The sequence below is a fragment of the Acartia tonsa genome, chromosome 4 (genome assembly GCF_053477335.1).
Source record: "Acartia tonsa isolate MP-2025a chromosome 4, ASM5347733v1, whole genome shotgun sequence".
Taxonomy (NCBI): domain Eukaryota; kingdom Metazoa; phylum Arthropoda; class Copepoda; order Calanoida; family Acartiidae; genus Acartia; species Acartia tonsa.
The window spans coordinates 52,334,821-52,358,995 of NC_137263.1; the positions used below are offsets into that span (position 1 = coordinate 52,334,821).

Below are 24,175 nucleotides of genomic sequence, written 5' to 3' on the forward strand. Positions count from 1 at the left end.
GTATTACAAACAATTTTTCACAAATTTTAAAATAAAAATCATAAATTATTACTAGTTCAGCCCCTTGGAGCTAACAAAACTGGTTTAATCTTATGATTTATCGTATTAATATCCGCGGAAATCTGTGTATAATACGATGCGACAAATAACTGTTCTGAAATCTCCCTCCCCCCTTTCCCCTCAATCGAAGATTGACGTCAAACTTTTACATAAGTCACTCTCACGATGTTAAATATTAGGGAAAATTGAAATAAATTTTAAATTATCTAAAATTAATATAGAGGATTAAATCAATTCTAAAATGTCTTATAATATAGTCAGTAGAAGTGGGGTCAGCCGTTGACCGGCTGAGCATCCCCTCCAATGGCAGCGGTCAGCTGATGGTACCGCCGCGGCAGCAGGATAGGCAGAGGCGCAACAGTGACAGCAATCAGCTGTACGGCGGCGGGGTCGGCAGGTCCCACAAATTTCGAGGTTTGGCGCGTTTTCAACGCTCGTTTTCGCCAAACCCAAGGTAAAATATAATCAGCATCTCGATTCATAGTAATTGAGCTTTGGTGATAGACATGTTTCAATGTTAAAATTGCAGACAATGATTATTAATTAAATCTACAACCGTTTATTCCCCTCAAATATAATATTAAAGACTAGACTGTTTATTTATCGTCCATTGTCCAATTCCTTAGTAACCCTGTTTTTGTCATTATTCCACTATTACCAGTACAGCCTAGCTGTAAACAAAAATATTTTCTTATATTATTTCTAGAAAATGTACGTGTACTTGTGTATTAACATAATTATAAATAACATATATTAATAGTATTATGAAATTGTGTTTGTAATATATTTCGGATGTTTCCCGTTAAAGTGTGTACTGTGTAGCTAGCACAGGAACCCCGCCCTCTTTTTTTAAAAAAAATAAGGAGAAAGAAAATATGGGGGGAGGGTTTACCTAACATGACATAAGAAAAAGAAAACAAAAAACAACCCCCCCCCCTTCCAACAGAAAAGAATACTAAGCCCCTTCCCCTCCTTATTTTCAATTTTTTATTTCAAAATAAGGTGGAGGGTAGGGGAGGGGAGGGGGGTATTTTCCAAGCTCAGCAAGGCTATTTGAGGAAACCGCCTGTATTTGATATATACTTTAAGAATATATGTTTGTCTTTCTTTTAATTAAGAATTTCATTATTTTGTAGGAATATATGTATTAACAATATGTTGTAAAACTTAGAATAGGTAGCAAATACAAATAATCACCTTAAAAAGTTTGAAAATATTAAACTTTAATTACCATTTTATAAATTTTCTTTTATTATTTTAGTTTTGATATTGACTGTGGCGCGTCACCTGGCCGGAGTCCTCTGGAAGGGTATCCTGGTCTGGTTCTTCAGGTAAACAATGTAATAACTTTTACTTATCCTAATATTATAAAGTAGTAAGTTTTTTTTGGTCTGAAGCTTAAGATCTCGGAGAATACTGATCCAAAATAGTTGTACTTTTGTGGTAAGATTGATATATGTCTGGGATTGGTTTTATGCTATTTTCTTGAACTTCTTTGCCCTCCCTAGTGACGAAGCAACAAGTTATTCATAAATTAAACACACTGAATGACATCTATGAACAAGAATAAAGGGGGAAATTAACTTTACAGAGATCCCGTAAAGCAAGGTGTTTAGTACATTTACAAAAACCTCCTAAAAAATTAATTTAGCCTTTTTTAAACATGTATCAAGAAGATATATTTAAAAATAATAGAAAATTCGTATTTTTTCTTTGCTTTATGAGAATTTAGCATAGTTTTACCACCTCCCCCCCGCAACCCTCCCCCCTCTTTCTTTGTCTTTAAGTAGTGTACACTGTACAGGCATAACAAGCTTACAATATTTAAGAAGAAACTTTAAGAAACTACGAATGGCTATAAAATTGCGCAAATGCAGAGTTAAGAATGTTATACTATGCATTTTATTATTTTAATCAAATCAAAATTTTAAGTATATGACATTTTCAAACCAGGGCTCGGCAACTGCGTCTCAGCCGCCTGTATGCCTCAGGGAAATCAACTTTTTACAATTATAAAAATCAGCTAGAAGTCTAAACCTGACTCAAAAATGGCAATCAAAATCACCAAAACGTGTTTAGATTTAAGACTTAGTCGAAATCATTTTTATGTAAAATTTGCGCTAAACGATTTTTTTGTTAAGTCCTCCCAGCGCCGAGAATCATTTCTGTACAAGTCTGAAAGCGAGTATGAGGTGGCGAGTCCCATCTCAATGTCCAGGGCCTCCAGTGTCGCCAGCGAGTTTGGGTGAGTGAAAAAACTCAACTTCCAGATCGAATGGCTTCTAAACCGATTAATATACGGTGGAAAAGATCCGGTTCGCAGCAACACTGAAAAATCATGTATCGTATCGTATTATATCCAGTTTTCTAAGAATATAAAAATGTACAATCATAATATTAAACCAGTTTTTTTAGCCCCTGCCTTCGCCATCTCGGTGCTAACAAAACTGGCTATAATCTTATAATTGTACATTTTTATATCCGCAGAAAGCGATAAATAACTATTATGAACATTGTATGCGGCGTTTTCAACATATCGTATAGAAATCACAATAGAAATGTTGAAGGAAAAAAAATAATTTTGTAAGCTTATTTTGTAGAGAGGTTAGGTTAAGTTGAGGTTAGAATAGTCCCATAGTCATAGCACCATGGGTGTAGAAGTTTTGATTAAAAAAAGGGGGTTTGATGGAAAAAAAATTGGTCAAATATTTTTATTGATGCTTTCATCCCCATAACATATAATTTTAACGCTTAAGGACCAAGGCATAACCATGACTCTGACAAATAATAGCATTCTGATCATATATTGGGCCCAAAGTTTGACCTTTAAAAAATATGTCCTGATTTGTTTATTGTTATTTTAGGCCATCCGAAGACTTGATAGTGACCCCATTTGCCCAGATTCTGGCGAGCCTACGGACGGTCAGATCCAACTATATCAGCCTTACTAATATTCCAGTTCAACAGAGGTGGGGCATTTTTCAGGCCTTTTGGAGAGAAAAAATGAACCCAGTAAAAGTGTCGAACTATAACGTCAGAAAAAATTAACAATTAACCAATGAGAGACCGCTATATATTTTATCATTGGTTAATTACAGTGAATACTGGCTTCTCATTGGTTAATTGTTATTTTTTTCTGACGTCATAGTTCGACACTTTTACGAGGTTCGAAAAAAATCTGAAAATCTTTTTAGGGTTATCAGGGATCTTAAGGGATAAGATAATGGGTGATAAATTGATCCCAAATGACGATAAACAAAATTACCCCTTCTGTAGATTACAATTATTGGTAGAACAGTATTTAACACGTCTAGTCTGGAACCAACAAATTAAAATGAAATAAAAGTAACAAAAGTTATTAAGCCTGCGAATAAGGTAACTTGATTATCAGTTAGATTTTCAATTCAATGTCACTGGAAGGTGATTTCCTTTTTTTGTGCTTCACTACTTCTGTATGTTATTTTCCTCGATTTTTATATATTAATAATGATTACTAAATGAAATTCTAAACACTGATGATATAAAATTCTTAAAAATCTTAATTTTAGAAATCAATCCAAGCACTATATGAACAGCTCGTCCACAAATTTAAGTAAAACAGGTAAAAATTATATTTTTCGTATAAATTAATACATTTAAAAAAACATAATATTGTAATATTAAAACAATTAAATTTCCCGTCGTTCTAATTGATTTTTGTATCTGTAGATGAAAGGACAAGTATTTTTTTTATTTTTCACATATTTCTTCATGTCTTTGGTATTTTTGGTCCGATTTTCAATCTTTCAGTCTGTCAGTCATCAAATAAAATATGAATATTAAAATCTATAAAAAGATACGTGAGAAAGGTTTCGTGATTTTTTCTCCAAAACTCTATTATTGATTACAACAAATGCTACTTAATCTCCTTGTCAATATTCTTATGCTTTGCTACTTATGGATAATGTTATCCTTGTTTATTTGTCTTTCATGATTAAGATGAAAATGGAAGCCTGAGCAGTATAAATATGCGCCTTGCCATGGACACACTGGAGGAGTTGGACTGGTGCCTCCACCAGCTAGAGACAATGCAGACTCACAGGAGTGTGTCAGATATGGCCTCCAGTAAGGTAGGTAGTTATGACAGGTAGCCTCCAGTAAGGTAGGTATTTAGAACAGGTAGCCTCCAGTAAGGTAGGTAGTTAGAACAGGTAGCCTCCAGTAAGGTAGGTAGTTAGGACAGGTAGCCTCCAGTAAGGTAGGTAGTTATGACAGGAAGCCTCCAGTAAGGTAGATAGTTAGAACAGGTAGCCTCCAGTAAGGTAGGTAGTTAGGACAGGAAGCCTCCAGGAAGGTAGTTAGTTATGCCAGGTGGCCTCCAGTAAGGTGGGTAGTTATGACAGGTAGCCTCCAGTAAGGTAGGTAGTTAGGACATGTAGCCTCCAGTAAGGTAGGTAGTTAGAACAGGTAGCCTCCAGTAAGGTAGGTAGTTAGGACAGGTAGCCTCCAGTAAGGTAGGTAGTTATGACAGGAAGCCTCCAGTAAGGTAGGCAGTTTGAACAGGTAGCCTTCAGTAAAGTGGGTAGTTAAGACAGGTAGCCTCCAGTAAGGTAGGTAGTTATGACAGGTAGCCTCCAGTAAGGTGGGTAGTTATGACAGGTAGCCTCCAGTAAGGTAGGCAGTTTGGACAGGTAGCCTTCAGTAAGGTAGGTAGTTAAGACAGGTAGCCTCCAGTAAGGTAGGTATTTAGGACAGGTAAACTCCACCAGCTAGAAACAATACAGACATACAGAAGTTTACTAGACATGCCTCCAGTAAAATATATGGCCTTCAAAACAAATTCAAATAATAAATCAAGATAAAGTCATCTTAAATCTTTTTGTATAAATTTTGTATTTGAAATTTACCGATAATGCTCACCTTCAAATTTGTTTAAAATTTCAATATCACACATACATACACACACACACACACACACACACAAACACAATACAACCACACAAACACACTGAAATTCATGCATACCCTAAAACCTGTGCTTTGCTTCTTCGGCCTTAATATTGGAATTTCATTTCATTTAAATCCTTTGCAATTTATGGCCGGGAGAATTTAACATCATTTCCTTGTTGAATTTATACAGGGAGGTGAGATTACATTATCTGGTTAGAGTCCCTTTCGTGCAAACGCCTCTGAAGGGGCGGTTTGTCGTATTTTCCAAATGGCTTTTGATAGGTTATTTTAGGTTAAGTTAGGTTATATTTGGTTAGGTGATTGCCCCGCAGGGTTAGGCAGGTGGCCCAGCAGGGTTAGAGCCCCCCCGCAGCTCAGGGGCTAAAAATAGGAGAAAAGCTACTGTGAAAATAGGTAGAAATGCCCCTTAAGGGGCGTTGCCACGAAAGGGATTACACCCCATTATCTTAATAGCATCTTTTCTTTATATTATATTACAGAGTTTAACATAATAGCATTTGATGCAAGATAATTAATTTCGATGCAAAATTTAGGCAGTTTTACTGCAAACGAAAGTGGACCATAAACAAACAAAAAAGTGTTTAAATTTATGCTAGGTTTGGTTAGATTAAAAGAAAATCTGCGGACAGGGCTCCAAGAAGAGTCTAGAAACACATTTTCAAGCTAAAAATTTAAGAGGGAGGTTCTTTTATTTGCTGGTGTTGGTTCAAGAGATATAACTTCTATATTCATTACGAATTAATTCATTAAAAATAACAATAACTTAAATGCTTATATTAAGCCTGAGAGCAAGAGGACATTGGCTGTAAATAATACTGGAACTAATGTTTTACAAAAATGATCTCTTATTTGTTTTGGCTTTAGAACTTTAAGTTATTTTTATAAGTCTTGATTTGGCATATAGATTCTAATTTCTCCATAATCTTTTTTTAAAATAATGCTTTTTAATCTTTACTAGCGGCTTCACCATAGCCTCTAGGGGCTTTTCCCCCAAGAGGTAATTTAAAAAAATTGGAGATGCAACCACTAATTTTGAACATATTTTTTAAAAAACTGAGATACAGCCATTAATTTCAAACATATTTTTTTAAATTGAGGGAAATTTTTTTTTTTAGGGGGGGGGTTTCCCCCTCAAGAAAATAGCATAAAACCACCACAGGACCAGTTAGTATATTCCCTGAAGAGTAGAATCCGATCGTCTCAGTGGTTACCAGATCTTAAGGACAGACGGACGGATGGACATACATCATTCTACTTTGTATTATAGATAAAGAACTTTGGACCACCAAAACAACGATCTCCAAAAGTTTATCTGTGTCTTTGCTAGTATGTCAACCATTTCTTATTTCATTTCATTATTATTTGGATCTTACACCAGATTATTATAAACTCTTGTAGTTTGCAAAAGTAACAACAACCCCATCCCCCCGGCCCCCTTTTCCATATACACTCTCCTCATACGAATGAACGAAATGACCAATAAACGATGTCCATATTAGCAACCTAAATTTACGCCATATTTCCCCTGTAATAATATCCAAGTCCATTCTACATATATTGAATAAGTGTTTTAAACTAAACTTGCTTTTTTAGTTTCGACGGATGTTGAACAAGGAGTTGTCACAGTTTTCTGACCAGAGCAAGTCTGGACATCAAATTTCTAAATATATCATGACTTTCCTAGATAAGGAACATGATATGGATACAACAGGTACTTATACAGATAGATAGATAGATAGATTAGATAGATAGATAGATAGATAGATAGATAGATAGATAGATAGATAGATAGATAGATAGATAGATAGATAGATAGATAGATAGATAGATAGATAGATAGATAGATAGATAGATAGATAGATACACATACTAATACAAAGACAGATACACAGACTGATACACAGACTGATACACAGACTGATACAAGACAGACGTGAAAACAAAATAGACATGACATGACATGACAAATGATATGACAGACAGAGCAAATAGAACATGACATGACATGACAACATATATGACAGACACATGACAAACATGACATGATAGACATAAAAACACATAGATAGAAAACATATTTATATTTGAAGAAATTATCTCATTTAATTTGCCAGGACCCGAGCCTGCAGCCTCTCCAAGTGGTAGAAAGCACACTCCGTCCCCCGACCCCATGGCGCAAAGCAAAAGAAAACTCATGTCCAAAATAAGACTTCATCAGGTAATAACTTTATATCTATAGATGTTTAACCCAGACAACTACCTGGTTCCAGTGGTTGGTCCCTTTTCGTCTGCTAGCAAATTGCTTTCTGCTCTGATGCATCGATTTGTGTCTTACGATCTATAGGCTGATATTCAAAAACCCAATTGAAATTCGGCACAGGGTCCCAACCCCGTGAATGTACAGCTATTTAACTCCTGTCCCCTCTATTCTTTTACTTTCATGATCAGGTAACAAATACATCTTATGCTTTAAATTCTACACAAAAATTTTCAAAGAATTTTCTAGAATTTAATTTACATTATTTATATAAAAACAAGTATAGTTTGTTCCATATGTATTGCAGCAATAGAAGAATCGCATGCTTGTAAACAGATGTATCTATTTAAAATATATAGGATTTCTAGAAATAAATAAAGCAACCCTACTTTAAAAGCTGTCAAGCAAAGGCATAATTTAACAGTCAGTTTTAATTAATGTGGCAGATAAAAAAAAACTTTAATAGAATATGTTTAAAGCTGTCAATTTGGTATTTAAAAGGGCCTTTAGATAGGAGAATCTACACAAAAAAGAAGACTATTACTTACAGAAGCATTTATTATTGTTTGATAAATATCTTGTAGCTCCGCGACTAGAGACCTCTAAAGGCACTTGGGGTGATGGGGGCTCGAATACAACCCCACCCCCTCATTTTTTATTTTAAATTCCAAAAGGAAAAGGAAAAAAAACATTTTTTGAAGGCAATTTTTTGGGGTGGGAGGGGATTTGATACCCTCCTCCAAAATAGCCATAAAACATTCCTATGACCAATAAGAAGCTATATTTTAAAGGAGAACCGTATCAGTTTAGCAGTTAGCTAGATCCTTCGTTACAGACAAAAAAAACACCTTACTACTTTATATTATAGGATTATAGGATATTCTTGTCACAGTACCAAATATGTACATTGTAAAGAGGAAAAGCTTTAAAATAAAAGAAAAAAAGATATGTACTGAGTACTCAGAGTTAACTTACTTTTTCTAAACTTGTTAAGAATAATAAATATTTAATATCTTAAGTACTACCTTCCAGTTTAAACTATATTTTAAACATTTACTCAATTTGCGTAAATTCATATTTTATTTCAGGAAATTTTAAAAAGAAATGTATAGTCTAGATTATTTGATAATATTTTTTTTACTTTTTTTGTAGAATAGCTGTAAGAATCTATATCTGAATCATTGTTCTCCTAAAAAAAGTAAAAGGATGACTGTCTGACCGTCTGTACAAATAATCTCGCTACCTGCTTTTTTCATAGAAGCTTCTATTAGGCCCTAAGAAGTTTTTTTTAATTTATTTTTTTAGATGTTAACTTAATCCTAACTTACAAGATATATAGCACTTAAAAGAATAATTAATCAAGATATTAAAATGAAATAAAAATTTCTTAGGGAATTATCTTAACTTCAGATCTAATATAATTTTACTACATTGAAGCTTCTTTTAAGTCCTGGGAGGGGAGGGGGGGATCCAAGCTCTCCCAAGATAAATGGTACCTAAAAATGGCAACCCCCCGCCCCCTCGGTCCATCCCCGAAAAATATAATATTTTAACTTTTTAAAACCCAAAAATAGGTTGTTGGGTCGAATTAAAAAATATCATATATAGGAACAAGTAGAAACAACTCTGTTGACTTGGGAGGTACCAGTACTGGGAGTGGAAACTCAGTATAATATATATAGGAACAAGTAGAAACAACTGTGTTGACTGGGGAGGTACCAGTACTGGGAGCGGAAACTCAGTATAATATATTTAGGAACAAGAAGAAACAACTTTGTTGACTGGGGAGGTACCAGTACTAGAAGTGGAAACTAAGTATAATATATTTAGGAACAAGTAGAAACAACTGTGTTGACTGGGGAAGTACCAGTACTAGGAGTGGAAACTCAGTATAATATATTTAGGAACAAGTAGAAACAACTCTGTTGACTGGGGAGGTACCAGTACTAGGAGTGGAAACTCAGTATAATATATTTAGGAACAAGTAGAAACAACTCTGATGACTGGGGAGGTACCAGTACTGGGAGTGGAAACTCAACATCCAAATCAACTAACTCAAATCATATCTGGTCTTAATAGGTAAGAATATTTATCTATCGCTTTTTTTAGGGGGGGGGGGTGCGACGGTAGTACCTTACCCAAAAAAATGTGAGGGTTAAAATCTAATATGTTTCCAAAAATTTTAGATGGATAATCCCCCCCCCCCCACTGTACTGGTTAATTTGTACGTACTTTGAGTCATTCTTTGATGGAGTAATCCCCCCCCCCCCCCAACTAATGTGTACGTACTTTGAGAGATTCTTTGATGGAGTCACTTGCTTGTTATCTTTAAACTTAGACGTTGGATATGAGCTTAATTTAAATGTCTGTATAAAACAAGAATAAATACATTTATTTAAAGCTTAACCCAGGATCTATTTTTTAATGTAATAATTAGGCATGACCTTTAGTTTAAGTTTTTTTATCAGTTAAGTTAAGTTTTCTTATCAATTAGATATCTCATAGATTATATATGAGAATAGAGATAATCTAGAGACACACTCTCTAAATCAGCCAATAGGAGAACAGTGGGCGCACATTCCAGACAAGTCATTGGTTGAAATTGTGTACAGATTTTAATAGGAAAGTGGCATATTTTGTTTCATTTCGTCCGCATAATGAGTTAGCTATAAATAGCTGCTGTTCTTAAGATAAAGCTTTTCTAGGGGAAATTATATCGTGTAAAATTTATTTCCTACTATAGCGTGAAGCAAATGACAAAACCTTTAATAAGTTAGCTAGGAATAATAAGATTCCTTAGGATAAGTTAGCTCTCAAGAAATTATATCCTGGAAAATATTTCGCAACTTATATAACTTAAATGCAAATATATAAACAAAGGTGAATGTCTTGAATTCCTTTTTAAGTTTGACGAATATTGGGGTCAGATGGATTATCTAGATATATTATGTCTATTGAGTTTATAAGTAATTATCTATTAAGACAATATTCAAATGGGTTCTTTATCTGAAATAAATTGAAAATAATGTGGGAAAATGGAAAATAAGCTCAAGAAGACAATTTAAGTGAAATCGCCTTCAAATTAAACTTTTCTATAGTGGCTACACTGTAACAAGGATGACAACATCCATAAAAGCAAAGCTCTGAAATGGTAGGACAAACGGACATTAACAATTGTATAGAGTCAGAACTGAATAAGCAGAATATAAATAAATTAGGGTCAAAGCAAAATTGCGAGTAAATTTATTTCTCGTATTCATTCGAATCCGGTGGATAGGAACCGGTTCTCATCCATACGAAAAAACTATGTCTAGCATCGTATTATATCCAGTTTTCTACAAATATAGAAATGTACAATCATAAGATTAAAACTAGTTTTTTTAGCCGGTGACTTCGTCACCTCAAGGCTAAAAAAACTAGTTTTAATCTTATAATTGTACATTCTATATCCGCGGAAAGCCGTTTATAATACGATACGAGAAATAACTATTAAAAACTTCTTGATACAGGATAATGTTGATGGACATACTTACATTTTCAGGACTTGATTATAGAGTTGCTTTGCTTATAATATTATACTTTGTTGTTCCAGAAATCAGTATACAAAAAATCAGAACAATCGGATGATTAGATGACATAAAAATTTGTTGTTAAAAAAGTAAAAAATAAACATGTGTAAAATGGATGTACGGTCATTCTGGTAATGATTGTAGAGTTGTTACGCTTGATAAATCGTAACTTCTACAGGAATCATCATGCAAAGTTTGAAATCGATAGGACAATTCTAACATGCCTAAATTAACGAAAAAAGCTATCTGTATTGGACGGACGGAAGGACCGACCCCAATTATAGAAAAGCTTCGCTTTTAAAAACCAGTGACAGTGTATTGTACTCCTAATGAAAGTGGAAATTAACTTTCTTATGAGCGTGAGTGTGTGTATGTGTGTGTTTGTGTATGTGTGTGTTAGTGTGTGTGTTGTTGATCAGAAATAAAGGAATAAGCAATTCTATGTTAAATATTTTTAATCAATTATAGAGACTAAATAAATCGAGAATGAATACAAAATTAACAAGTACAAAAACAAAAAACTACCAAAACACTGCTTTTTAGTTTATACTAGCGGCTTCGCCCCTAGCCTCTAGGGGCTTTGCCCCAAGAGGTGATAAAAAAAAATGGGCGAAATACGTAAAAGGACCAAGGAAATCCCCTACAAAAAAATATTGGGGGGATTTTATGTTTTTGGGGGGGTTGGGGGTGTCCCACCCCCCAAGAAAATAGCCTAAAACCACCACAGGACCAGTAGGTATATTCCCTTAAGAGTAGAATCCGATCGGTTCAGTTGTTACCGATATCTTAAGGGACGGACGGACAGACAGACAGACAGACAGACGGACGGACGGACAGACAGACGGACAGACATCGTTCTACTTTGTATTATTGATTAATATTTTTTAATAAATATAATACTAAATTAAGAATGCATACTTTAAATGCCAGATAGCCTAACCTGTAAAACTAGCATTTTGCTTTCACAGAAGAATCTAAGATATTTCCCAATACCTGAATTCTAAGTGATTATATTTATGTTTCAGTTAGGAGGTTGAAACTAATTTAATAGTATTAGAAATAAAACACAGAGCTGGATCTTTAAATCATTTTAGTGGTGAGCCAGATCAGAGTGAGCCAACTTTCCACCAATGAGAGCACAGCATTTTATGAAATGCCGCGCTGTGATTGGCTAAAATTTGGCTCACCCCGATCTGGCTCACCACTAAAATGATTTAAAGAATCAGCTCAGAAAAGAAAAATAACAAGATGAAACCTTATGAAGACAGGAAAATACCAGAAATCAGATAACCTTCCTAGGGTATAACATTAACACACGAAAATTCAATTTATTTTTTTTTTTTAAAGTTTGGAGAGGTGTGTGGGAGGGGGGGGGGTTGTCAGGGACGTCCAAGGGTGGTGGGATGTAACAGGGTATTTATCCCTCCCTAACCAATTTGAGGGTGCCGCAGGATTCATCAAGAGTTTTAGAGAGAAAAAATTTATTTGCCCTCTTCATAACAATTTTACCCTACTTTGAGGGAGGAAACTGCTAAAAATTGGACAAAATACGTATCCCAGATCAAATTTCTGTTTTTCAGCCCCTAACACAAAGTTGTGTAAATAAATTTATTATCACTTGGATGTTGCACCAGATTTTCATGCACTTTAATAAAATAACGATAACCCCCATTGCCCCATCCTTTCCCCTTTTGCTTGATGAACGAACTGACCAATAAATGACATGAGAAACAGCAGTTGACGACTATTTTCCCTCTGTTATAATATCCACATATATTCTAAATCCATTACAAAATAGTACATTTGTGTAAATGTAGTTTGAAGCCCCTAACTGTATTTGTTTCTAACACAAAGTTGTATATGCAGGGAAGGAGGGGGACATTAGGCTATTTATTACACTAGTCCCTAAAGTTTGGTAATAATAATTCTTATTCGTTGGCTTAACAACCTTGGGGACTTTTAATGAATTTTGGTTGGTTGGTTTAGTAAGTCGAGTGTCAAACGTTTCAACCAGAAATTGTAAATTACAGAATTGGTAATTTGTGTATCATCATTGGGGATGTATACCAATTTATCGGCCATTGCCTTATCCTTTTAGTTCCCTGGCCAAGTTGTGTATGTGTCGCATCAACAAAAAAAAAAGATGAGAAATAAATTCAATATTGAAAGACCAAAAACCTGGGCAGGAAGAAAAGGCTAGCGCACCAAAGAAATTTCGATTTCCGATTTAGAAAAGAATACAATAACCTTACACACATGGCAAAAGGGATGACACTTTTTACAAGAAAAATGGATAAGTATTACTATAATGGATTTATTATTAATTGGATCTTACACCAGATCATCATGTATTGTAATGAAGTGAAACTTGTAGCTGGCTAAAATTACTTCATTAATCACATCCCCTCCCCTCCTACTGGATAAAAGAATTGACCGATTAGTGATGTCCATGTTAGGAACCTAAATTGACGACAATTTTTCCCCTGTAATAATATCCACGTATATTCTATATCCAATGTTGTAAAAAAGACTTATTTTTTTCTGAAAACAAAAGAGAAATATATTTAAAAACTATGCCTATATAAGTGAGATATAAAAAGAAGGATTTAACATAAAGATAAATGAGCTAGACACTGGGAAGAGTAGAAATCAGGGCTCGGCAGCTGCTGTCGGCTATATCCGCGGGGCAGCCGCAGTCAGCAGTATCTGCGCATTATTTAAAATTATTAAAAACCTTTCATGGACCTTCACTGAAAGGGAGAACAATGTCGGTCTATTATAATAACGTTCAATTTAGAAAGTGTAGTAATTCTTTAATCATGAACAGAACGTTCATAGATCCATTTTAATATACTGTTATTTTGCCTTGGTTTTTCTTAATGCGATTCCTAGTAAGATTATATTCTATAGTTGGGGTATGGATATGTTTACACCTGGATCTCTCATCCTTGTTTATATTTATAGTTGGGGTATGGATATGTTTACACCTGGATCTCTCATCCTTGTTTATATTCTATAGTTGGGGTATGGATATGTTTACACCTGGATCTCTCATCCTTGTTTATATTTATAGTTGGGGTATGGATATGTTTACACCTGGATCTCTCATCCTTGTTTATATTCTATAGTTGGGGTATGGATATGTTTACACCTGGATCTCTCATCCTTGTTTATATTTATAGTTGGGGTATGGATATGTTTACACCTGGATCTCTCATCCTTGTTTATATTCTATAGTTGGGGTATGGATATGTTTACACCTGGATCTCTCATCCTTGTTTATATTTATAGTTGGGGTATGGATATGTTTACACCTAGATCTCTCATCCTTGTTTATATTCTATAGTTGGGGTATGGATATGTTTACACCTGGATCTCTAATCCTTGTTTATATTTATAGTTGGGGTATGGATATGTTTACACCTGGATCTCTCATCCTTGTTTTTATTTATAGTTGGGGCATGGAAATGTTTACACCTGGATCTCTCATCCTTGTTTTTATTTATAGTTGGGGCATGGATATGTTTACACCTGGATCTCTCATCCTTGTTTTTATTTATAGTTGTGGTAGGGATATGTTTACACCTGGATCTCTCATCCTTGTTTATATTCTATAGTTGGGGTATGGATATGTTTACACCTGGATCTCTCATCCTTGTTCATATTTATAGTTGGGGTATGGATATGTTTACACCTGGATCTCTCATCCTTGTTTATATTCTATAGTTGGGGTATGGATATGTTTACACCTGGATCTCTCATTCTTGTTTATATTTATAGTTGGGGTATGGATATGTTTACACCTGGATCTCTCATCAAAGGAGAAAGAATATTAACATTTATTACATATCATATTTTTAAGGTAAATAGTTTTTTTAATTTTGAAGCTCAATGCTGAAAAAAATTCTGTATTTACTTGTATGGGGACAGCGTAAAGTTTCATGTGTGACGTCATAAAAATACGTCTATTATCCATCTCTTTTTTCCCACTTCTCCTCTCATCCTTTCTTTTTAAAAGTTTTTTATGACGTCACACATGACACTTTCAGTTGTTCCGTTTTCGATATGCAATCGGTTGTAAATCAGTTTCATGGAAAGTAAAATGAAATAAAAATCAGAAAAAAATTAATAACAAAAAAAATTCTGAAAAATTGTCAGATAATTTATGAATCATCCAATGATTAAATTCGTAGATTGGATTGGAAACCGATTTAACCACTAGATTGGAACCGGTTTTTAGCTATACTAAAAAATCATATATAACATCGTATTACAGACATTTATCACGAATATTAAAATGAAAATCATAAAATTAATACCAGTTTTAAAAAACTGTTTTTAATGTAATAATTTTTCATTTTAAAATTCGCGGAAAGCTGTCTATAACACGATGCTAAAGATAACTATTCCAGGACCGTGACATCCTGAGAAAATTTTGTATCCCCGGCAAGACGCTTATCAACTTTATCATGACCCTGGAGGATCATTACATGAAGACCATCCCCTACCACAACCACTACCACGCCTCGGATGTCACACAGTCAACACACATTCTACTCAGATCTCCAGCTCTTGAGGTTAGTATATAGTAGACAGTCAACACACATTCTACTCAATCTCCAGTTCTTGAGGTTAGTATATAGTAGAATCATCATGCAAAAGTCGATTGGACAATTATAACATGTCTAAATTAACAAAGAGAGCGAACCGTTACGTACGTACAGACGGACGGAAGGACGTATGGACAAACCTACCCTAAATATAGAAAAGCTTTGCTTTTAATAACTCGGACGTCACACAGTCAACACATATTCTACTCAGATCTCCAGCTCTTGAGGTTAGTATAGTAGAATCATCATGCAAAAGTCGATTGGACAATTATAACATGTCTAAATAAACGAAGAAAGCAAACCGTTACGTATGTTCGGACGAAAGGACGTTCGGACTAACCGACCCTGATTATAAAAAAGATTTGCCTTTGACAATTTTTGCCGCAAAAAAAATTTAAATGCAATGTTGCAAAAATAAAATCTTGAAACATAAAATTTAATTAAAACCATACAAATTAAATTTGGAACTCCCGTTTGTTGTTTAATATAGTTTGATTTACATAGAAATTATGCGACAAAATCATATGCATATTTTCATATTTTAATTTATAAATTTATATAAATTTTTATATGGATCTCTTTTAATGAAGCTTTTGTGGGTCTTGGAAAGGGTTATAGCTATTTCCATGCTTCCAAGCAAAATCCCAACAAAAAAATTACATTTCAAAAAATTCACCCCTCCCCCCCCCCTTCCTCAAGAGCCCCTAGGGGCATTTAGATTCGTGGAAACAAGAAATATTTAAAGAATAAGAGCTTTTCAAGTTCCGTTAAAGCGTTATTTTATTTTCCAACATGTAATTTCTATGGTTAATATCGAATTAAATATGTTAAGGGTGGTTTATTCCTAAGATATTAATAATTTGTCTAAATATGAATATTGATGTAAACATGGTCATGTTAGTAGTCGGTTTAGTTAGAGCACACATTGTGCTACAAATATATTTATTCTTTGAGACATAAATGAGATCAAATTTTTATTAATCAGAGTCCATAATATTTTCCTTTATTATGTAACTAAAACATATTTTTTTAAATTCATTAATGCACAAGCGTTATCTTAATAATAAAATTAACTATTTGTAATACAAAATATAAGTTTATTTATTGAACAAAATAAATCCATCAAAATTGATAAATTTAGAGAAAATAATCAAAATTGCTTTATGCGATTTTATACAGACTAGCGGTTAAAAATTAAACTAAATTCTGCAAATGTTTAAAATTTAATAGTATGCTCTAATCTTTGTTCATTACGATTATAAATCTTATTTCATAAGAAGTTTAAGATAGAAATGAATTAATAAAATAAATACATTTGATATTACGCAATTGGATTGCACCATGAATAATTATGCCACAGATTACGCAATCAATAATCAAATCAAAGTCTTAACATTTCCGAAGCTAAGATAAGCCTTAACTAACCCAATTTAACCTCAAATAAAGTGAAACTTGTAACTGGCTAAAATAACGATCGACCCATTCCCTCCTCTCCTACTTGATGAACGATCTGACCAATGAATGATATCCAAGTTAGCAACCAGAATTAACGAAAAAAATTTCCCTGTCATAATATCCACGTATTTTCTAAAAAGATACAAGACAACCTCTGTCGATGATATAGCAATACATACCGATCAATACAGTAAAAAATGTATAATCTATTTTGTAGGGTGTGTTCACCCCGCTGGAGGAGCTGGCGGCCATCCTGGCGAGTGCTGTACATGACGTGGATCATCCAGGACTCACAAACCAGTACCTGATTAATACAAGTAAGTTTATCGTCCATTGTCTTATCCTTTAAGATCTTTGAATATTTATGAAACAAATACATCAAATTTATTTTAATCGTTTTCTTATTTTTCTATTTATATGATTTTTTCTATGCAGTAATTGGATTAGGATGTGTGTTTATCGTTCTAATTTAATTGGCACAAATTGTCTATTTTTCATCTAATTTTAGTTTTTTGGCTAAAATTAATTAGAGAATAATTTCAAGTCATTATTTGCAGTACAAGGATGTATATCTAGCAAAGTATTGTGATGAGCATGTGTCTGTCTAAAGAAAAAACTTCACCTTTTTTCAGATATCAATTGATATAACGCACTAGTATAGGTTTCGGAAAATAATTCTTGGCTTTCTAAGCACGAAAGAACAGTAATATCTTTTCTCGTATTCATTCGAATCCGGTGGATAGGAACCGGTTCTCATCCATACGAAAAAACCATGTCTAGCATCGTATTATATCCAGCTTTCTACAAATATAAAAATGTACAATCATAAGATTAAAACAAGTTTTTTTAGCCCGTGCCTTCGGCACCTCGGGGCTAAAAAAACTAGTTTTATTCTTATAATTGTACATTCTATATCCGCGGAAAGCCGTTTATAATACGATGCGAGAAATAACTATTCTCGCATTCATTCGAAGCCGGTGGATAGGAACCGGTTCTCATCCATACGAAAAAAACTATTTCTAGCATCATATTATATCCAGCTTTCTACGAATATAAAAATGTACAATCACAAGATTAAAACCAGTTTTTTTAAGCCGTGCCTTCGGCGACTCGGGGCTAAAAAACTGGTTTTAATCTTTTAATTGTATATTCTATATCCGCGGAAAGCTAATACGATTCCATTCAAAAAGCTCATTAAAACTAATCTTGTCTAATCTGTGTAGGTTCTGAGTTGGCCCTGATGTACAACGACGAGTCTGTCCTTGAGAACCATCATCTGGCCGTGGCATCCAAAATTTTACAGGTATAAACAAAACCAGGGCTGGGAAGCCGCGCTTCAGCTGCGACTAAGCCTCAAATTAAAACCAGTTTTTTACGCTTAAAAACTATTTTTGAAAAGACGGATTGCCAGTTTTGGTTACGTATAGACTTCTACCTGATTTTTAAAATGGTAAAAGGCAGATTCGCCTGTTGCTTAGAGGCGGCTGACGCGTGGCTATATGTATATTATTTTAGCCAGCTACAAGTTTCACTTTATTAGAGTACATGATAATCTGGTGTAAGCTCTAAATAATAATAAATCCATTTCTGTAATATTAACATTTAAATTTCAAATTTCAAATTGGAAATACTTCTGATGATTTGGATATAGAGTTAGAATTGAAAAGTTATTCGTATGCCAAGGATAAATATAATATCTAGTAGATATGAGTGCAACCAGGATAGAGGGATAGGTCAGTTGCTAATTTATTGAATTAAATTTTATTGTTTTTGCTGTTTGACAAAGGCTAACAGAACTCGACACAACCCAATCTTTCCCGATTTTGTATAGTTTTTGAGGAACACGATTCCAGTGACGTCATATTTTTCTTTCCCGAAAAAGGGAAGGGGGGAAGAAAATCTCTTCAAAAGAGATGGGGAAAACCCCCTTTTCTCCCATCTCTTTTTTTCTTTCTCCCTTCCCTTTTTCGGGAAAGAAAAATATGACGTCACTGGAATCGTGTTCCTCAAAAATTATACAAAATCGGGAAAGATTGGGTTGTGTCACAGAACTCGCTTAAATCTATTATAATTATCTCATATCCCAATTTATATCTTATTACTTGGATGTTGCACCAGATTTTCATGTACTCTGATAAAGTTAAACGTGCAGCGGGCTAAAATAACGATACCAGCTTCCATTCCCTTTACCCCATCTTCTCTCCTCTTACTGGATGAACGAGCTGACCAGTAAATGAGTTCCAACTAAATTGACAACAATTTTTCCCCAGTCATAATATCCACGCCTGTATTACATCCATTCTTATCCTCTTCCCTAAAGGTTAAAAAATTAGCTAATATAGGAAAAGTTGCGTTATTTCTTACCCCCAACATCCATTTCAAAGAATTTTAAATTTATATTCGTATCATCCCTCTTCTATTCCTGGGTTGCATACTGCATAGTTCAATATTGCATATTTCAGCAATTAAATGATAAGTTAGTAGGCTAAATAAAGGTTTTAAAGGACAAATAAGACACCTCAAATTGCCTAGTCGGGAACAGAAAAAAAACAACCCCTTATTTTGAAATAAATTGAAAATAAGGGGGAAGAGTAGTGTCAGGTTAGGTTAGGTTAGGTAAATGGTGGCTCCGCAGAGGTTAGGCTTAATGAATTAAAAACATTCAAAATATAAGTGGGGGAGGGAAGTTCTGTGCTCGCCAGTTTTTTTTTTTAAGGGGAACTATCGGGCTATGGGATTGCAAAATTTTAGACTTATTTTTGAATGTTTAGAACCCCGAATGTGATATTCTTGCGTCCCTGACCCACAAGCAGAGGATCTCCGTGAGAAAGATGATGATAGACATGGTCCTGGCCACTGACATGAGCAAGCACATGAGCCTTCTGGCCGACCTCAAGACCATGGTGGAGACCAAGAAGGTTGCTGGCAGCGGGGTCCTCCTGCTGGACAACTATAATGATAGAATTCAGGTAGAACATTTATTGCTTCTGTGATGGTTACTATTACAGCATGCTATTGTTTATATAATCATATTGTTAATGTCAGGTCCTAAAACCAAGGATTACTAAGGAAGCAATGTCCCTTTTAGGTCCAATCATCTGAGGTATAAAGTTAGGTAACAGACAACCAACTCTTTTATTGCACGATCTCTTTCTGAAAGTCCTAACTGTGCTTGGTAATAATGAGTTGCGCCTGTTTTTGGCCAAGACATTTCCCCTACTCTAACTATTAATGTTGCGACGCTATTAGAGTAAAACACTAGAGGAAGAAAGGGTTAACCGCCTTGTGCAACCTTTCTATTGGGTCATTGAAAATATTAACACAGGAAAGTAGAAAAAAATAATTTAGAAGCAGACGAAAGAGGTCTTTGAAAAAGGAAGGGAGGTATTTGTCTGTATATACATCTATAATATAGATCTGTTGCACCGCTGAAATAGCAATAATTTGAATCTTTTTTGCTTTTTTGCGCTCTATCCCTGATAATAATAAAAGCAGGAAGGAAGGGGACATTGGTCTGTTTATTACACTAGTCCTCAAAGTTTTATAATTACATTTTCTTATTCGTTGTCTTTTAACGTTGGGACTTTTATTTTATTTGATTTGTTGGTTCATTAAGTTAAGTAACCACTAATTGTAATCTACAGAAGGGTTAATTTTATATATCATCATTGAGGATGTACATCAATTTATCGGTCATTGTCTTATCCCTTTAGATCCCTGTATAAAAGTATGAAGGAAATCCCAAGCAAGCTGCAAATTCACTTTTTAACAATTTACCTTTTATTTTCATGAGAAAGAAATACAACCACATTCCACATTTTACTTTGTTGTAAAAGGCTATATTAGTAAGATGTTTACTTGTCTACATGGTACTTGTTTGTTAAATAAGTTCTCTCAAACAACTGGGAGTTTGTAAGGGTCAATGTTAGAATATGTTTCGAGTGTTAAAACTTCAAATTATTTTTGGTAATTCTTACGTAATGGTATAAAAGAACTGATAAATGGCAGGGATTTAAAGGGATAAGACAATGGCTGATAAATTGATATATATTCCCAATGACGATACACAAAATTACCCAAACTGTAAATTATATTTAGTTGTTGAAAAGTTTGGACACTCAACTTAATGAACAAACCAATCAAAATTTAATTGAAGTCCCCAACGTTGTTAATCCAACGAATAAGCAAACGTTATTAAAAACTTTGAGGACTAGTGTAATTAATAGCTCAATGTCCCCTCCTCCTCCTGGGCTTCTAGCTACTAATAGATTTAGGGGGGAGGGGGGATTTTTAAGGTAAAGAATAAAAGGATTGTGTCTAATTTTGTTGTGGTAAGGTTTTCTTGGAAAGTTGTTGGGGGGGGGGGGGGAGGTAGATGGGAGGTAAATGCATATTGTTATAATTTATTATTGTGTTTGTTGCAAACTTACTTTACACAGAATACAGTTAAGGAGTTCGGTAACATAGATCTTTACATCACGTTTCTGCCCAATATATACCGTACTGTATATACTAGCGGCTTCGCCCCTAGCATCTAGGGGCTTTGCTCCAAGAGGTAATTAAAAAAAATAATTAAGTACGTGCTTAAAAAAGGATATAAGTATACATCTTTTATTACCTACCCAGCAGAAAAATTGCGAATGGATCGCAAATTTTCGCGAACAAATGGCGAATTCGCAAAATATACGCGTAAAATTTTCTAAACAAAGAAACAATTTTTGTTTTTTTGTTTTTGGGGGGTTGGGGATGTCCCACCCACCCCCACCCTCCAAGAAAATAGCCTAAAACCACCACAGGACCTTGTCTATATTCCAATAATGATAACCTATCTCTTTTTCACTTTGAATATTTTATTTTGGAAATTTAATTTTGAATCAACTTAAAAAAATATCAGTAACATATTGTAATGGATGTACAATATACATGGATATTATGACAGGGGAAGTATTGTAGTCAATTTAGGTTGCAAACATGGAAATCGTTTATTGGTCAGTTCTTTCATCTAGTAGTAGGAGAGGCGATATGGTAAAAGGGGGATGGGGATCATCTATATACTAGTCAGCTGCAAGTTTCACTTTATTAGAGTACATAAAAATCTGGTGTAAGATCCTAGCAATAAGTAAACCTATTCATGCTGTTCAAATAAAATAGTTAAAAAACAAAAATTCCAAATCTGTTTGTTGGTGAAATTAATGAAACTTATTTTTGTTTTGACTTAAAGCTTAACAAATTAGCTCATTTAGAATTATAAACTTGAACCAATTCGCTCTTGCAATGCAATTAAGAGCAAAACTTAACTACAATAAGGTACACAAAGTTTTCATTGTTTTAAAGTTCACTCCCCTATTTTTTTTAAATTTGGAGAGGGCCATACGGGGTCTTTACCTGCGGTTGCCCAAACCCTGCTGGGCTATCCAGTACCCAATATAACTTAACCTAAAGAAAAAAAAACAATGAAAAACCATTAATCTTCTCCCACCTCTTTATTTTAAAAATAGCGGCTACGCCCCTAGAAGACTCTAGTGGCACTTTAAATGTTTGGTTTTTTGTTGCGTTCAAGTTTCCACGATATGTTGCGTAAGAGTCTTTTTTATACGATACCTCGCAATGTTACGTAGGAGTCTCTATACTTAAAATAAAAATTTCGATTTATTATTATTTCTCTTAGGAGTGTGGTGGTACCCTCCCCCAAAATAGTTATAAACCTTCCCGGGACCTATGAGAAGCTACCCTGTTAAGGAGAACCCGATCGGTTCAGCTGGTAGCGAGATCCTTCGGTACAAACAAACACATAGACATCCTGTTACTTTAGTATAAGAATAAGGGAGGGGGTTTGAGGGAAACCGTTGCAAGTTTTTACTATCTATTTCCCCATATTGCAGGTGTTACAGAACCTTGTCCACTGTTCTGACCTGTCCAACCCCACGAAGCCCCTGGATGTTTACAAACTCTGGGTTGACCGCATCATTGAGGAATTCTTCAGACAGGGCGACCTGGTAAGATTTTCTTATTAGTATGGCTTTGAAACCGATAAATATTAAATATCTGCTGGATCAGAACCAACGTATTACAGACAATTTTCCACGAATATTTAGATAAAAATCATAGTTAATACCAGTTTTGTTATACCAGGCCTTCGGCTCCTCGGGGCTAACAAAACTGGTTTCATCTGAATAATTTTTCATATCCGCGGCAAGCTGTCTATAATACGATGCGATAAATAACTATTATTCATCAGGGAAGCTCAACAGTTATACAAGAGAAATAGTGAAACATACTTACTAGACTATTCATTTAAGTAAAGGTTTCGTTGAAATTCTAGAAAGAAACTATTTTAATAGTTCGTTAATGAAGATCTATGATGTATTGTTAAAAACGAAGCTTTTCTATAATTAGGGTCGTTCCGTCCGTCCGTCCCAGTTATCTCTTTTCGTTAATTTAAACAGGTTAGAATTGTCCTATCGATTGCAAACTTTGCATGATAATTCCTGTAGTAGTTAGTTACAATTTAGAAAGCATAGCAACTCTATAATCAATACCAGAATGTCCGTACGTCCATTATAAACATGTCGATTTTTAACTCTTTTGACAACAAATTTTTGTATGTTAAAATAATCCGATTCTTCTGATTTTTTGAAAACTGATTCCTATTACAACAAGGTACAATGTTATAAGCGAAGCATCTCTATAAAAAAGTTAGGTTAGGTGATTGCCTAGTAATAGGAGAAAAGCTACTATGAAAATACAACGAAACTCCCCTTGCCATGAAAGGAACTATACCCCAAAAAAATGATATTATTATAGGAGCGTGAATCAGGGCTGGACATATCTCCCATGTGTGACAGGTACAACGCCACCATTGAGAAGTCTCAGGTTGGGTTCATCAACTACATTGCCCACCCCCTCTGGGAGACATGGGCGGAGCTAGTCTATCCAGATGCACAGAATATCCTGGAAACTTTGGAAGAAAATAGGTAAGGTTCATTTTTATACATAGGTGAAAAGTAAAGTACAGAGCTGTCTGTCTTTCTGAAACATAAGATCTTTCTGAAGATCTCTCAAAATAGGTAAGGATCATTTGTGAATAGTCCCTTTCGTAACATCGCCCCATAAGGGGCGATTCGGCTTATTTTTAAAATGGCTTTTTATGGGTTATTTTAGGTTAGGTTAGGTTATATTGGGGTAGGTGATTGCCTTACAGGGTTAGGTAATTGCCCCCGCAGGGTTAAAGCCCCCCGTAGGGGCTAGAAATAGGAGAAAAGCTACTGTGAAAA

The 24,175-nt window shown here is 34.5% G+C and overlaps 1 protein-coding gene across 1 annotated transcript in view; it reads left to right on the top strand.

The window, feature by feature from the left end:
• LOC145317712 (uncharacterized) overlaps positions 1–24,175 on the top strand; it is a 140,383-nt gene that overhangs the window by 111,963 nt on the left and 4,245 nt on the right. The window contains exons 19-34 of the mRNA XM_080158932.1: positions 1,322–1,391; positions 2,202–2,305; positions 2,925–3,029; positions 3,609–3,661; positions 4,039–4,169; positions 6,604–6,721; positions 7,125–7,228; positions 9,172–9,204; positions 9,279–9,346; positions 14,617–14,698; positions 15,249–15,413; positions 17,119–17,218; positions 18,125–18,204; positions 19,673–19,870; positions 22,784–22,897; positions 23,706–23,875. Of these exons, the coding sequence (XP_080015058.1) occupies positions 1,322–1,391; positions 2,202–2,305; positions 2,925–3,029; positions 3,609–3,661; positions 4,039–4,169; positions 6,604–6,721; positions 7,125–7,228; positions 9,172–9,204; positions 9,279–9,346; positions 14,617–14,698; positions 15,249–15,413; positions 17,119–17,218; positions 18,125–18,204; positions 19,673–19,870; positions 22,784–22,897; positions 23,706–23,875 (1,695 nt within the window). The remainder of the gene's footprint in view (positions 1–1,321; positions 1,392–2,201; positions 2,306–2,924; positions 3,030–3,608; positions 3,662–4,038; positions 4,170–6,603; positions 6,722–7,124; positions 7,229–9,171; positions 9,205–9,278; positions 9,347–14,616; positions 14,699–15,248; positions 15,414–17,118; positions 17,219–18,124; positions 18,205–19,672; positions 19,871–22,783; positions 22,898–23,705; positions 23,876–24,175) is intronic.